This window comes from Gymnodraco acuticeps, unplaced genomic scaffold, assembly GCF_902827175.1.
Source record: "Gymnodraco acuticeps unplaced genomic scaffold, fGymAcu1.1, whole genome shotgun sequence".
Classification (NCBI taxonomy): Eukaryota; Metazoa; Chordata; class Actinopteri; order Perciformes; family Bathydraconidae; genus Gymnodraco; species Gymnodraco acuticeps.
The window spans coordinates 32,501-58,838 of NW_022990197.1; the positions used below are offsets into that span (position 1 = coordinate 32,501).

General features: G+C 51.7%; 1 protein-coding gene across 1 annotated transcript in view; it reads right to left on the reverse strand.

The window, feature by feature from the left end:
* Positions 1-23,148, reverse strand: part of wdr33 (WD repeat domain 33) — a 42,480-nt gene extending 19,332 nt beyond the window's left edge. The window contains 9 exon segments of the mRNA XM_034217956.1: positions 524-678; positions 7,833-7,959; positions 11,530-11,627; positions 12,024-12,175; positions 13,156-13,251; positions 15,135-15,239; positions 15,822-15,890; positions 18,864-19,082; positions 22,962-23,148. Of these exon segments, the coding sequence (XP_034073847.1) occupies positions 524-678; positions 7,833-7,959; positions 11,530-11,627; positions 12,024-12,175; positions 13,156-13,251; positions 15,135-15,239; positions 15,822-15,890; positions 18,864-19,067 (1,006 nt within the window). The 5' untranslated portion in view covers positions 19,068-19,082; positions 22,962-23,148.
* Between the last annotated feature and the right edge of the window lie 3,190 nt (positions 23,149-26,338).

Sequence of the window (26,338 nt, forward strand, 5' to 3'; positions counted from 1 at the left end):
ACCTGTGGCCTCCTTCTTGTGGCCCCTGAACACCTGCAGCCCCTCCCTCAGGTTGTATATATAGAGTATAGAGAGTTACCTGTGGCCTCCTTCTTGTGGCCCCTGAACACCTGCAGCCCCTCCCTCAGGTTGTATATATAGAGTATAGAGAGTTACCTGTGGCCTCCTTCTTGTGGCCCCTGAACACCTGCAGCCCCTCCCTCAGGTTGTATATATAGAGTATAGAGTTACCTGTGGCCTCCTTCTTGTGGCCCCTGAACACCTGCAGCCCCTCCCTCAGGTTGTATATATAGAGTATAGAGTTACCTGTGGCCTGCTTCTTGTGGCCCCTGAACACCTGCAGCCCCTCCCTCAGGTTGTATATATAGAGTATAGAGAGTTACCTGTGGCCCCTGAACACCTGCAGCTCCTCCCTCAGGTTGTATATATAGAGTATAGAGAGTTACCTGTGGCCTCCTTCTTGTGGCCCCTGAACACCTGCAGCCCCTCCCTCAGGTTGTATATATAGAGTATAGAGAGTTACCTGTGGCCTCCTTCTTGTGGCCCCTGAACACCTGCAGCTCCTCCTTCAGGTTGCGGATGTCGAACAGTTTGCACAGGTGGTCTCTGGAGGCCGTCAGCAGCCAGTTCCCGTTCAGGTTCCACTTCACCTCCATCACCGTGTTCTTGTGGGCGTGGCTGTGAGCAGAAGGAGGTCAGCAGGCATTATATCAACACTACACTGAGGTAGGGGTGCATACCGGTACCCGGTTACTGTATACGGTATACCGTACCGAAATCAGATCCGGTTTTCGATAATTTTTTTATAAAAGTGAGGCGTAATATCCTTAAACTCGCGCCCAAACCGTCAAAATTACGATGTCAATTTCACCGTGAAACTCCGCAAACGAGTCACTTTAGAACATCTAAAGTGTGGCTGCATATGAATGGTGGGGTCTGTAACCACTGCCAGTCTGATGGTGGGGTCTCTAACCACTGCCAGTCTGAAGGGTGGGGTCTGTAACCACTGCCAGTCTGAAGGGTGGGGTCTGTAACCACTGCCAGTCTGATGGTGGGGTCTGTAACCACTGCCAGTCTGATGGTGGGGTCTGTAACCACTGCCAGTCTGAAGGGTGGGGTCTGTAACCACTGCCAGTCTGAAGGGTGGGGTCTGTAACCACTGCCAGTCTGAATGGTGGGGTCTCTAACCACTGCCAGTCTGATGGTGGGGTCTGTAACCACTGCCAGTCTGAAGGGTGGGGTCTGTAACGACTGCCAGTCTGAAGGGTGGGGTCTCTAACCACTGCCAGTCTGATGGTGGGGTCTGTAACCACTGCCAGTCTGAATGGTGGGGTCTCTAACCACTGCCAGTCTGATGGTGGGGTCTGTAACGAATGCCAGTCTGAAGGGTGGGGTCTCTAACCACTGCCAGTCTGATGGTGGGGTCTGTAACCACTGCCAGTCTGAATGATGGGGTCTGTTACCACTGCCAGTCTGAATGGTGGGGTCTGTAACCACTGCCAGTCTGAATGATGGGGTCTGTTACCACTGCCAGTCTGAATGGTGGGGTCTGTAACCACTGCCAGTCTGATGGTGGGGTCTGTAACCACTGCCAGTCTGATGGTGGGTCTGTAACCACTGCCAGTCTGAATGGTGGGGTCTGTAACCACTGCCAGTCTGAATGGTGGGGTCTGTAACCACTGCCAGTCTGAATGGTGGGGTCTGTAACCACTGCCAGTCTGAATGGTGGGGTCTGTAACCACTGCCAGTCTGATGGTGGGTCTGTAACCACTGCCAGTCTGAATGGTGGGGTCTGTAACCACTGCCAGTCTGATGGTGGGTCTGTAACCACTGCCAGTCTGAATGGTGGGGTCTGTAACCACTGCCAGTCTGATGGTGGGGTCTGTAACCACTTCCAGTCTGATGGTGGGGTCTGTAACCACTGCCAGTCTGATGGTGGGGTCTGTAACCACTGCCAGTCTGATGGTGGGGTCTGTAACCACTGCCAGAAGTGTATTTATGGAACAGGTGGCAACACATCCAACCTCCAACCAATGCTGTCTCGTATGGCAATAGTACCTTTGTGTAGGGAAGCAGCGTGCCGAGTGAGAGAGTTCAGTTCAGCAGGTGATATGCTACGCTGTGAAATGTCAGAGGTGGGGACTCGAGTCACATGACTTGACACGCATATTTTGAGACTTGCTTGACTAACATTGATAAAAGACTTGACTTTGAATTGAGACAGATGACTCGAAAGGACTTTTTAATGTTTGCCTTTGTATCGTACGGAGCCCCTAAAGGGCAATGAAAGAAATAAGATGCTGTTTCTCGTTCCCACTTGGAGTGGTCTAAGTCCCACCAGACTTGGAGTGCCAAGTAGGAAGTGGAGCGCAGGAGACAGCCGTATCATTGCAGACTGTAATGTTTATGTTGGGACATGGCAGTGCATACATTATTTTGGATATATTTTGAACTCGGACTCTCGTTCACTTCATGAAATCTCTGCAGCACCAGGAGGCAGCGGGACGTGTGAGAAGAGCAGCACCAGCGCGCAAAGAGGTACGCACGCCTTCCCTGTGTTTACTTTCATTAGAACGGCTAAAGAGCGACCGCAGGCTGCTACGTTTAACCACACACACCTCTACACACACACATCTCTACACACACATCTCTACACACACACACACACCTCTACACACATCGAACTGCCCGATTATTCCCCCTATTACTCGTTTTATGAAGGAGATGTCCGGTCACTAAGGCGCATGATGTGTGTGTGTTTGTGCTCTGCGTGTGCGTGTTCGGTGTGTGTGTGTGTGTGTCTGTCTGTCCGACAACAGCATTTGTTTTCAAATGACCATGGACAGTAACTTATGTGGGTTTTCCAAAATGAAAGGCGAGCCAGGGCTGAAGGCGAGCCAGGGCAGGAGGCGAGCCAGGGCTGAAGGCTGAAGGCGAGCCAGGGCTGAAGGCTGAAGGCGAGCCAGGGCTGAAGGCGAGCCAGGGCTGAAGGCGAGCCAGGGCTGAAGGCGAGCCAGGGCAGGAGGCGAGCCAGGGCTGAAGGCTGAAGGCGAGCCAGGGCTGAAGGCTGAAGGCGAGCCAGGGCTGAAGGCTGAAGGCGAGCCAGGGCTGAAGGCTGAAGGCGAGCCAGGGCTGAAGGCGAGCCAGGGCTGAAGGCGAGCCAGGGCAGGAGGCGAGCCAGGGCTGAAGGCTGAAGGCAAGCCAGGGCTGAAGGCTGAAGGCGAGCCAGGGCTGAAGGCGAGCCAGGGCAGGAGGCGAGCCAGGGCTGAAGGCTGAAGGCGAGCCAGGGCTGAAGGCTGAAGGCGAGCCAGGGCTGAAGGCGAGCCAGGGCTGAAGGCGAGCCAGGGCTGAAGGCGAGCCAGGGCAGGAGGCGAGCCAGGGCTGAAGGCTGAAGGCGAGCCAGGGCTGAAGGCGAGCCAGGGCTGAAGGCGAGCCAGGGCTGAAGGCGAGCCAGGGCAGGAGGCGAGCCAGGGCTGAAGGCTGAAGGCGAGCCAGGGCTGAAGGCGAGCCAGGGCAGGAGGCGAGCCAGGGCTGAAGGCGAGCCAGGGCAGGAGGCGAGCCAGGGCAGGAGGCGAGCCAGGGCAGGAGGCGAGCCAGGGCTGAAGGCGAGCCAGGGCTGAAGGCGAGCCAGGGCAGGAGGCGAGCCAGGGCTGAAGGCGAGCCAGGGCTGAAGGCGAGCCAGGGCTGAAGGCGAGCCAGGGCTGAAGGCGAGCCAGGGCTGAAGGCGAGCCAGGGCAGGAGGCGAGCCAGGGCTGAAGGCGAGCCAGGGCTGAAGGCGAGCCAGGGCTGAAGGCGAGCCAGGGCTGAAGGCGAGCCAGGGCTGAAGGCGAGCCAGGGCTGAAGGCGAGCCAGGGCTGAAGGCGAGCCAGGGCTGAAGGCGAGCCAGGCAGGCGAGCCAGGGCTGAAGGCGAGCCAGGGCTGAAGGCGAGCCAGGGCTGAAGGCTGAAGGCAAGCCAGGGCTGAAGGCGAGCCAGGGCTGAAGGCGAGCCAGGGCTGAAGGCGAGCCAGGGCTGAAGGCGAGCCAGGGCTGAAGGCGAGCCAGGGCTGAAGGCGAGCCAGGGCTGAAGGCGAGCCAGGGCTGAAGGCGAGCCAGGGGCAGGAGGCTTCACATGTTGATGGCACATATTTGAGTCGTCCTCCTGTTATCACTTCAGAGCCCTTTCAGAACGTAGTCAGGGATCATGTGCAGCGAGGCGGTCAATCTGGGGAAGAGCACCCGACAGGCGGATCAGGAGCCGAAGCAAAGCGGAGGGACCTTGATCTGTAATGATTATCACACGGCCACATTCTCAACAAAGTAACGACATGACTCCCAATATTAATTGAAATGCTTTTATAAATTAAGAAAAGAGTAAACTAATATTGATTTAAAATGACGTGCATCCGCTAAGAAAAATAGTCCGTTGTTACCGTTTGAACTACGTAGCAACGGCAGGAACCGCTTCACCCAGGCATTAGCTTTGGGTTGCCAAAACTGAAAGTACGGTTGCCATTTTTAGTCACCTTATATTTTAAATAATTAAGATACTATGCAGTTATACATCAACTTTATAACGAACATGTGACACAAAAGAATGTTCAAATGCTTTACAATAAGTAATTAACGCAATGATTTGAAACCTAAGTGGGAGGAAACCTGTCCACCCTCAATGGCTGGTTTACGAAACACCAGGAGTGCTGTTCTTCACAGATCACTAGTTTCTTGGTCATCTGACCCCCACCATAGATCCACTGGCCCTTCAGCATTGACCTCTGTGCTGACCCCCACCATAGATCCACTGGCCCTTCAGCATTGACCTCTGTGCTGACCCCCACCATAGATCCACTGGCCCTTCAGCATTGACCTCTGTGCTGACCCCCACCATAGATCCACTGGCCCTTCAGCATTGACCTCTGTTCTGACCCCCACCATAGATCCACTGGCCCTTCAGCATTGACCTCTGTGCTGACCCCCACCATAGATCCACTGGCCCTTCAGCATTGACCTCTGTGCTGACCCCCACCATAGATCCACTGGCCCTTCAGCATTGACCTCTGTGCTGACCCCCACCATAGATCCACTGGCCCTTCAGCATTGACCTCTGTTCTGACCCCCACCATAGATCCACTGGCCCTTCAGCATTGACCTCTGTGCTGACCCCCACCATAGATCCACTGGCCCTTCAGCATTGACCTCTGTGCTGACCCCCACCATAGATCCACTGGCCCTTCAGCATTGACCTTTGTGCTGACCCCCACCATAGATCCACTGGCCCTTCAGCATTGACCTCTGTGCTGACCCCCACCATAGATCCACTGGCCCTTCAGCATTGACCTTTGTGCTGACCCCCCACCATAGATCCACTGGCCCTTCAGCATTGACCTCTGTGCTGACCCCCACCATAGATCCACTGGCCCTTCAGCATTGACCTCTGTGCTGACCCCCAGCATAGATCCACTGGCCCTTCAGCATTGACCTCTGTGCTGACCCCCACCATAGATCCATTGGCCCTTCAGCATTGACCTCTGTGCTGACCCCCACCATAGATCCACTGGCCCTTCAGCATTGACCTTTGTGCTGACCCCCCACCATAGATCCAATGGCCCTTCAGCATTGACCTCTGTGCTGACCCCCAGCATAGATCCACTGGCCCTTCAGCATTGAAGTCTTGACCTTTGTGCTGACCCCCACCATAGATCCACTGGCCCTTCAGCATTGAAGTCTTGACCTCTGTGCTGACCCCCACCATAGATCCACTAGCCCTTCAGCATTGACCTTTGTGCTGACCCCCACCATAGATCCACTGGCCCTTCAGCATTGAAGTCTTGACCTCTGTGCTGACCCCCACCATAGATCCACTGGCCCTTCAGCATTGAAGTCTTGACCTCTGTGCTGACCCCCACCATAGATCCACTGGCCCTTCAGCATTGAAGTCTTGACCTCTGTGCTGACCCCCACCATAGATCCACTGGCCCTTCAGCATTGAAGTCTTGACCTTTGTGCTGACCCCCACCATAGATCCACTGGCCCTTCAGCATTGAAGCCTTGACCTTTGTGCTGACCCCCACCATAGATCCACTGGCCTTTCAGCATTGAAGTCTTGACCTCTGTGCTGACCCCCAGCATAGATCCATTGGCCCTTCAGCATTGAAGTCTTGACCTCTGTGCTGACCCCCAGCATAGATCCACTGGCCCTTCAGCATTGAAGTCTTGACCTTTGTGCTGACCCCCACCATAGATCCACTGGCCCTTCAGCATTGAAGTCTTGACCTCTGTGCTGACCCCCACCATAGATCCACTGGCCCTTCAGCATTGACCTTTGTGCTGACCCCCACCATAGATCCACTGGCCCTTTAGCATTGACCTTTGTGCTGACCCCCACCATAGATCCACTGGCCCTTCAGCATTGAAGTCTTGACCTCTGTGCTGACCCCCACCATAGATCCACTGGCCCTTCAGCATTGAAGTCTTGACCTCTGTGCTGACCCCCACCATAGATCCACTGGCCCTTCAGCATTGAAGTCTTGACCTCTGTGCTGACCCCCACCATAGATCCACTGGCCCTTCAGCATTGAAGTCTTGACCTCTGTGCTGACCCCCACCATAGATCCACTGGCCCTTCAGCATTGAAGTCTTGACCTCTGTGCTGACCCCCACCATAGATCCATTGGCCCTTCAGCATTGAAGTCTTGACCTTTGTGCTGACCCCCACCATAGATCCACTGGCCCTTCAGCATTGAAGTCTTGACCTCTGTGCTGACCCCCACCATAGATCCACTGGCCCTTCAGCATTGACCTTTGTGCTGACCCCCACCATAGATCCACTGGCCCTTCAGCATTGAAGTCTTGACCTCTGTGCTGACCCCCACCATAGATCCACTGGCCCTTCAGCATTGACCTTTGTGCTGACCCCCACCATAGATCCACTGGCCCTTCAGCATTGAAGTCTTGACCTCTGTGCTGACCCCCACCATAGATCCACTGGCCCTTCAGCATTGAAGTCTTGACCTCTGTGCTGACCCCCACCATAGATCCACTGGCCCTTCAACATTGAAGTCTTGACCTCTGTGCTGACCCCCACCATAGATCCACTGGCCCTTCAGCATTGAAGTCTTGACCTCTGTGCTGACCCCCACCATAGATCCACTGGCCCTTCAACATTGAAGTCTTGACCTCTGTGCTGACCCCCACCATAGATCCACTGGCCCTTCAGCATTGAAGTCTTGACCTCTGTGCTGACCCCCACCATAGATCCACTGGCCCTTCAACATTGAAGTCTTGACCTCTGTGCTGACCCCCACCATAGATCCACTGGCCCTTCAGCATTGAAGTCTTGACCTCTGTGCTGACCCCCACCATAGATCCACTGGCCCTTCAGCATTGAAGTCTTGACCTCTGTGCTGACCCCCACCATAGATCCACTGGCTTGCTTGACTCTCACCACAGTGACTTGGGACTTGCTCATGACTTGCTCCCAGCTCTGGAAGCTGTGCTCCTCCCGCCTGATGGTTGATATAAATGATACTGCAGAATCTGTTTTCTTCATAGATGAGGTGTTTTTCATAGTTTGTTCTAAAAGGTCCCACAATTTAATTTAGTATTCATTTGACATGTTAGCTACATCATAAAGTGCTTCACGGGAGCAAGTGCAGGATGATTCCATTGTTCCCCTCTGCAACATGAAAGTATCACGATATGTATCGGTTGAGTATCGGTATCGTTCAGCGGTATCGGTTGAGTATCGGTATCGTAGAAAAGTAAACGATATGCAACCCTACACTGAGGAGTAATCATTATAATAACAGAGCCTCACAGAGTATGCTCTGTCTAATGTAATAACAACAACACTCACAGCGTGGCCAGGCTCTGCCCGGTCTTCGGGTCCCAGAACTTGATCGGCTGCTGGCTGTCTTTGCTGCCGGAGACCACCAGGCCTTTGGAGGGGTGCCAGTCCACGCACTTCACATCTGCACCGTGACCTACACACACACACACACACACACACACACACACACACACACACACACACACACACACACACACACACACACACACACACACACACACACACACACACACACACACACACACACACACACACACACACACACACACACACACACACACACACACACACACACACACACACACACACACACACACACACACACACACACACACACACACACACACACACACACACACACACACACACACACACACACACACACACACACACACACACACACACACACACACACACACACACACACACACATAAAATATCTACTTTTTTCATTTATTTATTGACTTTAGTATTTTTATAATCTGATTGGTCAGCTCGCCCACTCTGTTCTGATGAGTCCACCCCCGTTAAAGCGGAACATCAGTGATCATGTGTTACCATGGCGTTAGTTAGCAACCAGGAAATGACCCCAACAATGACAAACAGATGAGAATGCTGCGTGGGGTCTGGGGGCCGTGCTGGGGGGACGTTGGGGGGCTCGCTGCTCCGCCCTGTGAGGCTCGAGGAGCGGACAGTGTGAGCTGGGTTAGTGGTGCCAGGCTGCGGGTGTGTGTGTGTGTGTGTGTGTGTGTGTGTGTGTGTGTGTGTCTCGCTGACCCCACGCAGCAACCAGGAAACCACACCAGTAATCCAGCTCACAGTGTCTGCTCCTCGAGCCCCCTAACGTCCCCCAACACGGCCCCCAGACCCCACGCAGCATTCTCATCTGTTTGTCATTGCTGGGGTCCGCAGCGTTACGTCACTAAGAAGCAAACAATGGAGAAAGAGAGATCTCCAGCGAGGCGTTCTGGGGCAGACAGGTTTTCTCTGAGTCAGAGTGTTGCTCCCTACAGGGAGCACTTTGAGGGTTTGGACTCTGCAGAGCGTTCACATGCAGAAGCTACAGAACACAAGGGGACGGGTCAGAAGCTACAGAACACAAGGGGACGGGTCAGAAGCTACAGAACACAAGGGGACGGGTCAGAAGCTACAGAACACAAGGGGACGGGTCAGAAGCTACAGAACACAAGGGGACGGGTCAGAAGCTACAGAACACAAGGGGACGGGTCAGAAGCTACAGAACACAAGGGGACGGGTCAGAAGCTACAGAACACAAGGGGACGGGTCAGAAGCTACAGAACACAAGGGGACGGGTCAGAAGCTACAGAACACAAGGGGACGGGTCAGAAGCTACAGAACACCAGGGGACGGGTCAGAAGCTACAGAACACCAGGGGACGGGTCAGAAGCTACAGAACACAAGGGGACGGGTCAGAAGCTACAGAACACCAGGGGACGGGTCAGAAGCTACAGAACACAAGGGGACGGGTCAGAAGCTACAGAACACAAGGGGACGGGTCAGAAGCTACAGAACACAAGGGGACGGGTCAGAAGTTACAGAACACAAGGGGACGGGTCAGAAGCTACAGAACACAAGGGGACGGGTCAGAAGCTACAGAACACAAGGGGACGGGTCAGAAGCTACAGAACACAAGGGGACGGGTCAGAAGCTACAGAACACAAGGGGACGGGTCAGAAGCTACAGAACACAAGGGGACGGGTCAGAAGCTACAGAACACAAGGGGACGGGTCAGAAGCTACAGAACACCAGGGGACGGGTCAGAAGCTACAGAACACAAGGGGACGGGTCAGAAGCTACAGAACACCAGGGGACGGGTCAGAAGCTACAGAACACAAGGGGACGGGTCAGAAGCTACAGAACACCAGGGGACGGGTCAGAAGCTACAGAACACCAGGGGACGGGTCAGAAGCTACAGAACACCAGGGGACGGGTCAGAAGCTACAGAACACCAGGGGACGGGTCAGAAGCTACAGAACACCAGGGGACGGGTCAGAAGCTACAGAACACCAGGGGACGGGTCAGAAGCTACAGAACACAAGGGGAAAGGTCAGAAGCTACAGAACACAAGGGGACGGGTCAGAAGCTACAGAACACAAGGGGAAAGGTCAGAAGCTACAGAACACAAGGGGACGGGTCAGAAGCTACAGAACACAAGGGGAAAGGTCAGAAGCTACAGAACACAAGGGGACAGGTCAGAAGCTACAGAACACAAGGGGATGGGTCAGAAGCTACAGAACACAAGGGGACGGGTCAGAAGCTACAGAACACAAGGGGACGGGTCAGAAGCTACAGAACACAAGGGGACGGGTCAGAAGCTACAGAACACAAGGGGACGGGTCAGAAGCTACAGAACACAAGGGGACGGGTCAGAAGCTACAGAACACAAGGGGACGGGTCAGAAGCTACAGAACACAAGGGGACGGGTCAGAAGCTACAGAACACCAGGGGACGGGTCAGAAGCTACAAAACACCAGGGGACGGGTCAGAAGCTACAGAACACCAGGGGACGGGTCAGAAGCTACAGAACACCAGGGGACGGGTCAGAAGCTACAGAACACCAGGGGACGGGTCAGAAGCTACAGAACACCAGGGGACGGGTCAGAAGCTACAGAACACCAGGGGACGGGTCAGAAGCTACAGAACACAAGGGGACGGGTCAGAAGCTACAGAACCAGAGAAGCATGACATGGGCCCTTCAACAGATTAATTTAGATTAGTATAAATTAGTGGTGCACGATAATTATCGGTCCGATATTAGGAATTATGACGTCATCCCGATAAACCCGATAAAAAAGAACAAATACTGCGGTGTGGGTGGATTGGGATGAGGGGCGCTTGTTTTTCACTCGGCTCCTCCCGTTTTGCCAGTACTGTGGTATTAGTGGTTTAGGAAGAGGGGAGTTCTTCACAAATCCAGCGCTCCCTAACTCATGCCTGGCTGTGACGTAAATGGTGTGCGGCCGTGAAGCCAGGACAGTAAACAAACATGTCGCCGGTGGTATGGGACTATTTCAAAGCTTCAGAGTTAGATAGTTCGCTTGCTATTTGTATTAACAAATGCAGAAGTTCCACGAGGAGGGAAAAGGCAACGAGCTATAATACTTCCAACCTGATCAGTCACCTGAAACATCGCCATCGCTACGATGGTGTGTTAAAAGCGTACGAAGACGCCTGCGCTGCTAAACTAGTGGCGAATCCAAAGCCAGCTGCAAAGGCACCGGGGCTTTTAGCTATCCACGAGGCTTTTGGAAAAGGCAAGACGTTTGCCAGAGACGACCCCAGGGCTAAAACGATCTCTAACCTCATCATAGAAATGATGGCGCTTGACGAGAGTCAAAACTGTTCTTGGCTTAGTTTTGTTCATAGTAGTAATGCTCACGTCATTTGCTCACTACTAGTCTTTGTTTTACCACCAGGTGTGCAAAAACTACACGTACATTTAATATATATATTATATTATTATCGGTTATCGGTATCGGTCTTGAGAAGCAGGAAGTTATCGGTATCGGTATCGTAAACCAATATCGTGCATCCCTAGTATAAATGCTTTCTTCGATCTGTAACTTTATTTCAATCATTCTTTCATGTTTTTATTTATGAATGAACCTTAACTTTTCTACGAGGCTGCATCAATTATAATACAATAGTAATATAAATACTACAACAATATACTAATACTAACCTCGGAGGATCCTCTCCTCGTGGCAGCGCATGAAGTCCCAGATCCTCACCGTGCCGTCGTCAGAGCACGTCGCAAACTTATTATCTGTGGGAGAAAAACTGACACACACACACACACACACACACACACACACACACACACACACACACACACACACACACACACACACACACACACACACACACACACACACACACACACACACACACACACACACACACACACACACACACACACACACACACACACACACACACACACACACACACACACACACACACACACACACATTAAAATAACATGCAGAGCATCCACCCTCAGTGAGCTCAGACTGCTGTAACCCCGACCCCTAGCATCCTGCAGAGCATCCTCCCTCCTCAGGAGTAAGGGATGATTTTATTCACAGAGAAACAGCTCATCAGATCAGAGTCTCCATGAGGGATCACCACCTTCATCATCATCATCTTCATCAGTATTATTAATATGGTATCAACCTGGCTTCTCTAATGGCCTCCTTGTGAGCCTGGAACATCTTCACGTTGTTCATGTTGGACTGCCAGTACTTCACGTAGCCGCCGTGATCCGCCGTCAGCATCCACATGTCGTTATGAGACCAGGTCATCGCCCGCACGGGGCTGTCGTGGGCCTGAGGACACAGGAGAGAGGAGACAGGAGACGTTAGAGAGGAGAGGAGAGAGGAGACACATGTCGTTATGAGACCAGGTCATCGCCCGCACGGGGCTGTCGTGGGCCTGAGGACACAGGAGAGAGGAGACAGGAGACGTTAGAGAGGAGAGGAGAGAGGAGACACATGTCGTTATGAGACCAGGTCATCGCCCGCACGGGGCTGTCGTGGGCCTGAGGACACAGGAGAGAGGAGACAGGAGACGTTAGAGAGGAGAGGAGAGAGGAGACACATGTCGTTATGAGACCAGGTCATCGCCTGCACGGGGCTGTCGTGGGCCTGAGGACACAGGAGAGAGGAGACAGGAGACGTTAGAGAGGAGAGGAGAGAGGAGACACATGTCGTTATGAGATCAGGTCATCGCCCGCACGGGGCTGTCGTGGGCCTGAGGACACAGGAGAGAGGAGACAGGAGACGTTAGAGAGGAGAGGAGAGAGGAGACACATGTCGTTATGAGACCAGGTCATCGCCTGCACGGGGCTGTCGTGGGCCTGAGGACACAGGAGAAAGGAGACAGGAGACGTTAGAGAGGAGAGGAGAGAGGAGACACATGTCGTTATGAGATCAGGTCATCGCCCGCACGGGGCTGTCGTGGGCCTGAGGACACAGGAGAGAGGAGACAGGAGACGTCAGAGAGGACACAAGAGACGTTAGAGAGGACACAGGAGACGTTAGAGAGGACACAGGAGACGTTAGAGAGGACACAGGAGAGAGGAGATGTTAGAGAGGAGACAGGAGACATTAGAGAGAGGAGCTTAGAGAGGAGACAGGAGAGAGGAGATAGGAGACGTTAGAGTGTGTGTACAGCAGAGTGTGTGTACAGCAGTGTGTGTGTAGGAGTGTGTGTACAGCAGTGTGTGTGTGTACAGCAGAGTGTGTGTACAGCAGAGTGTGTGTACAGCAGAGTGTGTACAGCAGTGTGTGTGTGTAGGAGTGTGTACCTGGAGGATGGTCTCGAAGTTGAAGGTGAGTCCGTTCCACAGGGTGAACTCCCCGCTGGAGGCTCCGGTGACGAGCCGGCGGCCCTCAGGGGTCCACTGCAGGGAACAGGAGGTAAACAACAACAACAACAGGTCAGTATATATAATGCTGACCCTGCAGGGCCAGAGGCCGTCTGACGGGCTCCTCCAGAGGCCGTCTGACGGGCTCCTCCAGAGGCCGTCTGACGGGCTCCTCCAGAGGCCGTCTGACGGGCTCCTCCAGAGGCCGGCAGACGGGCTCCTCCAGAGGCCGGCAGACGGGCTCCTCCAGAGGCCGGCAGACGGGCTCCTCCAGAGGCCGGCAGACGGGCTCCTCCAGAGGCCGGCAGACGGGCTCCTCCAGAGGCCGTCAGACGGGCTCCTCCAGAGGCCAGCAGACGGGCTCCTCCAGAGGCCGTCAGACGGGCTCCTCCAGAGGCCGTCTGACGGGCTCCTCCAGAGGCCGTCAGACGGGCTCCTCCAGAGGCCAGCAGACGGGCTCCTCCAGAGGCCGTCTGACGGGCTCCTCCAGAGGCCGTCAGACGGGCTCCTCCAGAGGCCGTCAGACGGGCTCCTCCAGAGGCCGTCTGACGGGCTCCTCCAGAGGCCGTCAGACGGGCTCCTCCAGAGGCCAGCAGACGGGCTCCTCCAGAGGCCGTCTGACGGGCTCCTCCAGAGGCCGTCTGACGGGCTCCTCCAGAGGCCGGCAGACGGGCTCCTCCAGAGGCCGGCAGACGGGCTCCTCCAGAGGCCGGCAGACGGGCTCCTCCAGAGGCCGTCAGACGGGCTCCTCCAGAGGCCGGCAGACGGGCTCCTCCAGAGGCCAGCAGACGGGCTCCTCCAGAGGCCGTCAGACGGGCTCCTCCAGAGGCCGTCTGACGGGCTCCTCCAGAGGCCGTCAGACGGGCTCCTCCAGAGGCCAGCAGACGGGCTCCTCCAGAGGCCGTCTGACGGGCTCCTCCAGAGGCCGTCAGACGGGCTCCTCCAGAGGCCGTCAGACGGGCTCCTCCAGAGGCCAGCAGACGGGCTCCTCCAGAGGCCGTCTGACGGGCTCCTCCAGAGGCCGTCTGACGGGCTCCTCCAGAGGGCCGTCAGACGGGCTCCTCCAGAGGCCGTCAGACGGGCTCCTCCAGAGGCCGTCAGACGGGCTCCTCCAGAGGCCGTCAGACGGGCTCCTCCAGAGGCCGGCAGACGGGCTCCTCCAGAGGCCGGCAGACGGGCTCCTCCAGAGGCCGGCAGACGGGCTCCTCCAGAGGCCGGCAGACGGGCTCCTCCAGAGGCCGTCAGACGGGCTCCTCCAGAGGCCAGCAGACGGGCTCCTCCAGAGGCCGTCTGACGGGCTCCTCCAGAGGCCAGCAGACGGGCTCCTCCAGAGGCCAGCAGACGGGCTCCTCCAGAGGCCAGCAGACGGGCTCCTCCAGAGGCCAGCAGACGGGCTCCTCCAGAGGCCAGCAGACGGGCTCCTCCAGAGGCCGTCAGACGGGCTCCTCCAGAGGCCGTCAGACGGGCTCCTCCAGAGGCCGTCAGACGGGCTCCTCCAGAGGCCAGCAGACGGGCTCCTCCAGAGGCCAGCAGACGGGCTCCTCCAGAGGCCAGCAGACGGGCTCCTCCAGAGGCCGGCAGACGGGCTCCTCCAGAGGCCGGCAGACGGGCTCCTCCAGAGGCCGGCAGACGGGCTCCTCCAGAGGCCGGCAGACGGGCTCCTCCAGAGGCCAGCAGACCCCCTGAGCTCTGTGAGGAACATCCCCTTTGCTGCAGACAGACTCGTTGTATGAACGTGCACATCTCAAAACATTCTCTAGCACTGTTGTATCTGTGGTAGGTCCTATGTATATGCTGCTCTGCTGGAGGAGGACTTCAGTGTGCCACCTCCATGTGTGCTCCGTAGCTGCTGAGCTCACGATGAGAGAGAACTGAATTGTGATAGTATATATCTCTTTGATCTCCAGCAGGCGACTCACCCTGATCACAAACACGGGACACTTCACTTTGTTGGTGGAGGTTCGGACAAACTTGGTGGTGACGGCGTTCATCGAGTTGTTCACCATCCCCACAGGAGGAACCAGCTGAAACACACACACACACACACGGATATTACAACACACACAACCTCATTTCCAATGTTTGGACTGATACTGTAAAAACAATAGGATTCAAGACACTGGATCGTTGTGACCCTGTGAAAGACGAAGGATGTGCTGCTACAGGATGTGTGTTTTGGAAACTGTACCTGTTGTATTTGTGTGTATGCATGCTTCCTAGGTAACACCACGCTGTCTGCGGCTCTGTCTGCGGCTCTGTCTGCGGCTCTGTCTGCGGTAACAGACAGTCTGTAGAGTAATGTCTGAGTGCGGAGGACTGAGCTCATGAGCGATCTGGCTCCCAGGGTTAGGGTTCAAAGGTCAGAGGACTTGTGTTTATAACCAGGAGAGTAAAGGGCAGAGATGAGCGAGGGCGAGAACAGCTGACAGCTCCGGTTAGACATTCAGGTTTTTGGAAAATCTCAGAATCATGACAAAATTCAGAGATAAAAACAAAAGCAAAAATTCCTGAGAAAAAACAAAAAAAATCAGAGAAAAGCTAAAAGAGTGGACGAGCCAATCAGAGAGCAGCTGAGATCACAGGGTTAATGCTGAGGCAGTTCTCACCTCGTTGTAACAGCCAGCGTCCGGCTGCAGCGCCCTGAAGTCTCTGTGGTCGCGCTGCCACAGGCGGTTCTGCAACACACACACACACACACTGTTTCACTGGAGCTGCACGACACACACACACACTGTTTCACTGGAGCTGCACGACACACACACACACACTGTTTCACTGGAGCTGCACGACACACACACACACACACTGTTTCACTGGAGCTGCACGACACACACACACACACAGTTTCACTGGAGCTGCACGACACACACAGTTTCACTGGAGCTGCACGACACACACACACACACACACTGTTTCACTGGAGCTGCACGACACACACACACACACAGTTTCACTGGAGCTGCACGACACACACACACACACACTGTTTCACTGGAGCTGCACGACACACACACACACACTGTTTCACTGGAGCTGCACGACACACACACACACACTGTTTCACTGGAGCTGCACGACACACACACACACACACTGTTTCACTGGAGCTGCACGACACACACAGTTTCACTGGAGCTGCACGACACACACACACACACACACTGTTTCACTGGAGCTGCACGACACACACACACACACACACTGTTTCACTGGAGCTGCACGACACACACACACACACAGTTTCACTGGAGCTGCACGACACACACAGTTTCACTGGAGCTGCACGACACACACACACACACACACTGTTTCACTGGAGCTGCACAAGTTACTGACAGGAGCTCAGGACACACACACATACACACACACACACATATACACACACACACATCAGGGTTTCCCACACATAGACTATACTTGGGCGGGCCGCCCAGGTATATTAACGGCCGCCCAAGTATATTTCGCGACCCTTTTTAAAAAAAAAATTTTATTCGTCCGTGACCACGACGCCATCTGCGATCGATTAACTTGTGGACAATGATCCCTCGCTCCCTTGCTCTGATCTCGCCTCGTTAAGTGGCCTGCCTCACACAGGGTGACTGGCTGTCCACATGATGTGGCCTGCCGACATGGCCACTGTCATACAGATCATAAATCAAAGCCCTTGATTGGTCTCTGTGTGTCATTCAAGCTCGGGATAACCTCAGCTCAGGTGAGGTAAAGGACTCTGAGTGTTTAGATAGTTAACTTAGTCTAAGTTCTCAGTGGGTCTCAAACGGTGTGGTCACCATTTATGTAAACACATATTTCCATTTGAGAGGGTAGTGATTGGTCTAATGGATAGTGAGGTGGGCTGAAGATCGGAAGGCTGTGAGTTCAAATCCCGCCAGGAACACCACCACTAGTGTGCCCTTGAGTGCCATCTTTACGCAAAATGATTATACAAAATGAAAACGCACCCCCCCGCCCGCTGCCACCACCCGCCCAAGTATATTTCAGATCTGTGGGAAACACTACACATACACACACACACACATCTTTATGATCTGTACACTTTTAAATGTTTTCTCTGATGCTTTAATTACTGCATGGAGAGAATCTTGCTGTGCACGAGCTGCTCCTGTGAGGGGTTAGTGATGGACAGGTGAGTGTTTACCTCCAGGTGTCTGATGACAGAGGGGTTAGTGATGGACAGGTGAGTGTTTACCTCCAGGTGTCTGATGACAGAGGGGTTAGTGATGGACAGGTGAGTGTTTACCTCCAGGTGTCTGATGACAGAGGGGTTAGTGATGGACAGGTGAGTGTTTACCTCCAGGTGTCTGATGACAGAGGGGTTAGTGATGGACAGGTGAGTGTTTACCTCCAGGTGTCTGATGACAGAGGGGTTAGTGATGGACAGGTGAGTGTTTACCTCCAGGTGTCTGATGACAGAGGGGTTAGTGATGGACAGGTGAGTGTTTACCTCCAGGTGTCTGATGACAGAGGGGTTAGTGATGGACAGGTGAGTGTTTACCTCCAGGTGTCTGATGACAGAGGGGTTAGTGATGGACAGGTGAGTGTTTACCTCCAGGTGTCTGATGACAGAGGGGTTAGTGATGGACAGGTGAGTGTTTACCTCCAGGTGTCTGATGACAGAGGGGTTAGTGATGGACAGGTGAGTGTTTACCTCCAGGTGTCTGATGACAGAGGGGTTAGTGATGGACAGGTGAGTGTTTACCTCCAGGTGTCTGATGACAGAGGGGTTAGTGATGGACAGGTGAGTGTTTACCTCCAGGTGTCTGATGACAGAGGGGTTAGTGATGGACAGGTGAGTGTTTACCTCCAGGTGTCTGATGACAGAGGGGTTAGTGATGGACAGGTGAGTGTTTACCTCCAGGTGTCTGATGACAGAGGGGTTAGTGATGGACAGGTGAGTGTTTACCTCCAGGTGTCTGATGACAGAGGGGTTAGTGATGGACAGGTGAGTGTTTACCTCCAGGTGTCTGATGACAGAGGGGTTAGTGATGGACAGGTGAGTGTTTACCTCCAGGTGTCTGATGACAGAGGGGTTAGTGATGGACAGGTGAGTGTTTACCTCCAGGTGTCTGATGACAGAGGGGTTAGTGATGGACAGGTGAGTGTTTACCTCCAGGTGTCTGATGACAGAGGGGTTAGTGATGGACAGGTGAGTGTTTACCTCCAGGTGTCTGATGACAGAGGGGTTAGTGATGGACAGGGGATCAGGTGAGTGTTTACCTCCAGGTGTCTGATGACAGAGGGGTTAGTGATGAACAGGTGATCAGGTGAGTGTTTACCTCCAGGTGTCTGATGACAGAGGGGTTAGTGATGGACAGGTGATCAGGTGAGTGTTTACCTCCAGGTGTCTGATGACAGAGGGGTTAGTGATGGACAGGTGATCAGGTGAGTGTTTACCTCCAGGTGTCTGATGACAGAGGGGTTAGTGATGGACAGGGGATCAGGTGAGTGTTTACCTCCAGGTGTCTGATGACAGAGGGGTTAGTGATGGACAGGTGATCAGGTGAGTGTTTACCTCCAGGTGTCTGATGACAGAGGGGTTAGTGATGGACAGGTGATCAGGTGAGTGTTTACCTCCAGGTGTCTGATGACAGAGGGGTTAGTGATGGACAGGTGATCAGGTGAGTGTTTACCTCCAGGTGTCTGATGACAGAGGGGTTGTAGTCGATGGTCTTGCGGTTCACAGCCTTCCTCATGCGCTTCCCGTCGAAGGTGAGCTGCTGCATCGCCTGCTGCTGGGCGAAGTCCGGCCTCTTGTAGAACACCTGCCGCGGAGCCTGGTGCTGGAAGCGCGGCATGTGGAAGAAGCGCTGCGGGGAACCGATGTCCGTCGCCATGGTGACTCTCTGTACCTGCAGGGGGGGACAGGTCGGTTAGAGTATGGTTAGATCAATCAGGAGCTTTAAACAGCTAACGTTGGGCTATAGAGGAACTATAGCACGGTCACATGACTTCACCTCACCACCGCTAAGCTAAAGGAGGCTAATGCTGGGCTATAGAGGAACTACAGCACGGTCACATGACTTTACGAAACCACCGCTAAGCTAAAGGTGGCTAATGTTGGGCTATAAAGGAGCTACAGCACGGTCACATGACTTCACGTCTCCACCGCTAAGCTAAAGGAGGCTAATGCTGGGCTATAAAGGAACTACAGTATGGTCACATGACTTCACGTCTCCACCGCTAAGCTAAAGGTGGCTAATGTTGGGCTATAAAGGAGCTACAGCACGGTCACATGACTTCACGAAACCACCGCTAAGCTAAAGGTGGCTAATGTTGGGCTATAAAGGAGCTACAGCACGGTCACATGACTTCACGTCTCCACCGCTAAGCTAAAGGAGGCTAATGCTGGGCTATAAAAGGAACTACAGTACGGTCACATGACTTCACGTCTCCACCGCTAAGCTAAAGGAGGCTAATGTTGGGCTATAAAGGAACTACAGCACAGTCACATAACTTCACGCCACCACCGCTAAACTAAAGGAGACTAATGTTGGGCTATAAAGGAACTACAGCACGGTCACATGACTTCACGTCACCACCGCTAAGCTAAAGGAGGCTAATGTTGGGCTATGAAGGAACTACAGCACGGTCACATGACTTCACGCCACCACCGCTAAGCTAAAGGAGGCTAATGTTGGACTATAAAGGAACTACAGCACGGTCACGTGACTTCACGTCACCACCGCTAAGCTAAAGGTGGCTAACGTTGGGCTATAAAGGAACTACTGCACGGTCACATGACTTCATGTCACCACCGCTAAGCTAAAGGAGGCTAATGTTGGGCTATAAAGGAACTACAGCACGGTCACATGACTTCACGTCACCACCGCTAAGCTAAAGGAGGCTAATGTTGGGCTATAAAGGAACTACAGCACAGTCACATGACTTCACGTCACCACCGCTAAGCTAAAGGAGGCTAATGTTGGGCTATAAAGGAACTACAGCACGGTCACATGACTTCACGTCACCACCGCTAAGCTAAAGGAGGCTAATGTTGGGCTGTAAAGGAACTACAGCACGGTCACATGACTTCACGTCACCACCGCTAAGCTAAAGGAGGCTAATGTTGGGCTATAAAGGAACTATAGCACGGTCACATGACTTCACGCCACCACCGCTAAGCTAAAGGAGGCTAATGTTGGGCTATAAAGGAACTACAGCACGGTCACATGACTTCACGTCACCACCGCTAAGCTAAAGGAGGCTAATGTTGGGCTATACAGGAACTACAGCACGGTCACATGACTTCACGTCACCACCGCTAAGCTAAAGGAGGCTAATGTTGGGCTATAAAGGAACTACAGCACGGTCACATGACTTCCCGTCACCACCGCTAAGCTAAAGGAGGCTAATGTTGGGCTATAGAGGAACTACAGCACGGTCACATGACTTCACCTCACCACCGCTAAGCTAAAGGAGGCTAATGTTGGGCTATAAAGGAACTACAGCACGGTCACATGACTTCACGTCACCACCGCTAAGCTAAAGGAGGCTAATGTTGGGCTATAAAGGAACTACAGCACGGTCACATGACTTCACGTCACCACCGCTAAGCTAAAGGCTGCTAATGCTAAATAAAAATGTATCTTTTCCAAAATCGTGCAGCCCTAAAATGTATTACTGGTTTTGACTACCTACTGTGTTTTAGATCAATTATGAATAGTTTCCAGAAAAGTAGAAACAAAGACATGTTTCGTGTGACAGCTATCTGCGTGTTCAGCACCGGCTGCTTCTCTCAAACTGAACGTCTTCACTATGAACAGTCTACTCACTAAAACCACCGGTCAGATCATCTGAGGTGATTCAGGTCAGTTTGATGCCAATACGTTTGTACTTGAGTCTGTTGAAAGCAGGGCTTTGACTCACAGACCACAATAACCTGAGAGGCTCCAGCAGCATCCTCTGGGACCCAAAGCATGCTCTGACAGAGAATATGAACTGCTACCATCTGATGGAGATTCACTAAAGTCAGCCTGAAGCATCCTCTGTGCTCCAGCCTGAAGCATCCTCTGTGCTCCAGTCAGTCTGAAGCATCCTCTGTGCTCCAGACAGCCTGAAGCATCCTCTGTGCTCCAGACAGCCTGAAGCATCCTCTGTGCTCCAGACAGCCTGAAGCATCCTCTGTGCTCCAGACAGCCTGAAGCATCCTCTGTGCTCCAGTCAGTCTGAAGCATCCTCTGTGCTCCAGACAGCCTGAAGCATCCTCTGTGCTCCAGACAGCCTGAAGCATCCTCTGTGCTCCAGTCAGCCTGAAGCATCCTCTGTGCTCCAGACAGCCTGAAGCATCCTCTGTGCTCCAGACAGCCTGAAGCATCCTCTGTGCTCCAGACAGCCTGAAGCATCCTCTGTGCTCCAGACAGCCTGAAGTATCCTCTGTGCTCCAGACAGCCTGAAGCATCCTCTGTGCTCCAGACAGCCTGAAGCATCCTCTGTGCTCCAGACAGCCTGAAGCATCCTCTGTGCTCCAGTCAGCCTGAAGCATCCTCTGTGCTCCAGACAGCCTGAAGCATCCTCTGTGCTCCAGACAGCCTGAAGCATCCTCTGTACTCCAGACAGCCTGAAGCATCCTCTGTACTCCAGACAGCCTGAAGTATCCTCTGTGCTCCAGACAGCCTGAAGCATCCTCTGTGCTCCAGACAGCCTGAAGCATCCTCTGTGCTCCAGACAGTCCTCTCAGTGAACACAGAGCTACAGATCAGATGCACGCTGAAGTCTCTCTGAGCATCTCTCTCTGATGCTGCTGTGATGTTCCATGTGTGTTTGTTTCTCGTGTGTCTTGATGTTTGTCTGTTGATGTTACACATGGAGCTGCTGGGATGCCAGGAGCATCTCAGACTTGATCTGACCATTAAAGTATCACCGGATCGTATTATCCTACACTGTAGTTTAGCTACCTGAAGTAAAGTCCTGGAGTTCCTGAGGCTGTTTTCATCAGCAACGGAAGCACGAGGCTCCACGGCAGCTAGCCGAACAGGTGGCTAACAGTGAGCTAACAGTGAGCTAACAGTGAGCTAACAGTGAAACAGACGGCATGACTGTAATATCTATGCAACATATCGCTCGCACTATGGGATGCTGCTAACACCATTAGCTCCTGCGGCTAACAAAGCTAAGAGAACCCCGGGCTGCTTCTGGTTAAAGAAGCGCTATAAACACATATATATCATATATACACATATATATCATATATACATATCATATTAAACCCCACTTTATTAGATGAAAGAACGAACTTTACATAAGAAACGGCCAGGAAACGTGTCTCATTGTGAGACTCATGTTACTCTGTTGTTAGTCACTGTTTGTAATTCTTATTTCTGTCACATGTAAACTGTTGGTTTTATTATTATCTACACTGTATTTGCACTATCCAATGTCACTAACCGGAAAGAAGTTCCTTAAATGTTGTAAAATGAAAAAGAAAACATTAGCTCCTGCGGCTAACAATGCTAACAGGCTAGCTGTTAGCTTGTAGCTCATCATGTAAACACACCTCTCTGGTTGTTAGTGGAGATCTCGTGGTATTTAGCAGCAGTTTCAGGTGTGTTTAGGAGCAGTTTCAGGTGTATTTAAGAGCAGTTTCAGGTGTATTTAGGAGCAGCTTCACGTGTTTTTAGGAGCAGCTTCAGATGTTTTTCAGGTGGTGTTTGTGTGTCTTTAATGTGTTTATCAGATTCAAACCGGTAGCTGTGTGCTAGCAGGAGCTAACCGCGGCGCTCAGAGCTCACCTCAGCCTGCAGATACTCTCTCTGTCTCTATCGATCCTCCACAGACTCTCTCTGAGGAAACATGGAAGAAGCTGATTTAATAGATGAATAAAAAGCTCTTTATAACTCCATCATGACACTTCTCCTGCTTCTTCTCGGCCTACAGAAAGGCATGCCGGGAGATTCTCACAACGGGCGGGCAGGACACAGCCGAGCGTCATCGCGCAAAGCATGCAGGGAAATGTAGTTGTGTGATATAATAACAGAATCTGAATCTGAGGTATAGTGCAGATACAGTAAAGAGAAAATAGAAGACGTACTTTGAGATAAGATATACTTTATTAATGCTAAATTAAATCTAAAAAAAGAGTAGAAAATAAACCGTATTATATAAATTACAGCTAATGCAATACGAAAGTGGGATATTATGTACATTAAGTGAGCAAGAATGGCATATTCAATTAAATATAAATGTGAAATGTACAGTGAGAAGTTATAAGTCCAGCAAAAGATAAAGCAGAGTGAGAAACATGGTATGAACGGTATCTAAAATGAAAGAAGCGGCTGGTTCTGTAAATACATTGAGAGGAAAACAAAGCGTGTATATTTGAACATGGTACATTGTGATATATTTTCAGCATACGCCACATAGTATAAGGTCTGATAATATAGTAGTATATATATTGAATTGTTTTAACAAAACAGTTTTATTCAGTTCTGTTTTTAGTGGCTCCTGTTGTTTCTGTTTGAGTGAGTTTCTCAAAATCCATATTTTTGAATAAATAAGTGACTTCTCTGATAAAATACAATCTGACTTATTTTATTGATTATATTTCTTACATTTCTAAATTAATGTTTGTAAATCAAAAGATAAATCCCTTATGTTATATAGGGGCGTGAACTCCAGCTCGAAACCCGCCTCGGCCGCCACTGCGTCAGGCCGTTGTGTCCTTGGGCAAGACACTCTATCCGCATTTGCTCCTGTGGGTAATGTCCACATTATTGACATTTACATGTCTAATATGTGTAATATGTAACTGTAAAGTGCTTTGAGCACCTGTAAAAGCGCTCTAATTAAAAATGTAATCCATTATAATCAAAATATGTCAGTTGGCCAAGTAAAGACATTAAGTGACGTCATCGCAGGGCCTGCCCAATCAGAGGAGACTCGCGGCGTCCCCTGACAACAGAGCGCACGAGCTGAGCCAACGGTCGCCGGTAACTGATCAAATCTCCAGTTGCTCCCCGTTGCTCCCCGTTGCTCCCCGTTTCTCCCTGTTAAACCTGCGGCAGACCTGCGGACAGACAGCCGGACACACACCTGGGCTCAGAGAACACCTTCCCCCGGACACAGTCACGGTTTGACCCTCCCATCTCACTTCTAGAACTACTTCTGTCTCTTTTTACCGGCTAACGGCGGCTAGCTTATGCTACAGCTACATAGCGCAACTTTCACTTTGAACTACAAACCGTCAGTTAGAACTAAAAACGGTCAGTTGGAGCTACTATAGGTCAGTTTGAACTACACACGGTCAGTTGGATCTAAAAATTGTCAGTTGGATCTTCAAACTTATTTTTTATCATGTCTGTTTTACGGCTAGGGTAGATTCTGCTACAGCTAGATAGCTACTGTCCGTTGGAACTACAAACAGTTACTTTGAACTACAAACGGTCAGTTGGAACGGAACACTTGTTTTATAATCACTTTTTACTGCTACAGCTAGATAGAGCTGTCAGTTGGAAACTACAAACGGTCAGTTGGAACTACAGACGGCGGTCACTTGGAACTACAAACGGTCCGTTGGAACTACAAACGGTCAGTTGGAACTACAAACGGTCAGTTGGAACTGCACACTTGTTTTATAATCACTTTTTACAGGCTAGGCTAGATTCTGCTACAGCTAGGTAGACCTACTGTCAGTTGGTCCTGCAAACAGTCACTTTGAACTACAAACGGTCACTTTGAACTACAAACGGTCAGTTGGAACTACAAACGGTCACTTTGAACTACAAACGGTCAGTTGGAACTACAGTTGGAACTACAAACGGTCAGTTGGAACTACAAACGGTCAGTTGGAACTACAAACGGTCACTTTGAACTACAAACGGTCACTTTGAACTACAAACGGTCAGTTGGAACTACAGTTGGAACTACAAACGGTCAGTTGGAACTACAAACGGTCAGTTGGAACTACAAACGGTCACTTTGAACTACAAACGGTCACTTTGAACTACAAACGGTCAGTTGGAACTACAGTTGGAACTACAAACGGCGGTCAGTTGGAACTACACACGGTCAGTTGGAACTACAGACGGTTTTTAACGGGAGACACTACAGGTGAAGGTGAGATGAACTACCAGGAGAACTGGACGCAGCAGGGTATGCTAAATGTTAAAAGTGAAACTATACCAAAGAGACAGTATAAGATAAGATAAGGTGTACTTTATTGATCTGAAATTGGGATTTGTTTTGTGTTGCCTGAGCATAAGAGACAAGGCATTGCACATCAGTAGCAATGACAAGAGTATAAATAAGCTAATCTAAAATTGAAACATCTCAAAATATGTCCTAGGTATGTCCTCATTTGCATGTATTTATATTTGTATTATTATATGTGATAAAGCCAGGTTCTTGTTCCATGTTGTCCTCATGTTACAGTCAGGGCTTTCTCTCTGAATCAGTCCATACATCAGAACACCCTGCCATCAACTCATTCCCTGCATGTTCTAGTGATAACGTGTGTGTGAATGGTGTGTGTGAGGTTTCTGGAGAGAGGAGAGGAAATACATTTGGAGGTAAAAGTCGTAATAATTAGACCAAAAAAGGTTTAACAAAATCAATGAAATTAGAAATGTTCATAGAAAAAGAACAGCTATCACCATGAACCCCGTTTCTGACACTATTACTTTTGACATTACAAGTTTACTGACATCATGTTGTGTTAAATGTGTTAATGAGGCATTCTGTAATTCTACTGCTAGTAGGAGAAATGTGCAGACACTAAAGTCTGAAGGAGAACACAGAGTTAGTTAGGTACTCTGCTGGAGGAGGACTCAGAGGTCCTCTCTCCTAAAGTCTGAAGGAGAACACAGAGTTAGTTAGGTACTCTGCTGGAGGAGGACTCAGAGGTCCTCTCTCCTAAAGTCTGAAGGAGAACACAGAGTTAGTTAGGTACTCTGCTGGAGGAGGACTCAGAGGTCCTCTCTCCTAAAGTCTGAAGGAGAACACAGAGTTAGTTAGGTACTCTGCTGGAGGAGGACTCAGAGGTCCTCTCTCCTAAAGTCTGAAGGAGAACACAGAGTTAGTTAGGTACTCTGCTGGAGGAGGACTCAGAGGTCCTCTCTCCTAAAGTCTGAAGGAGAACACAGAGTTAGTTAGGTACTCTGCTGGACGAGGA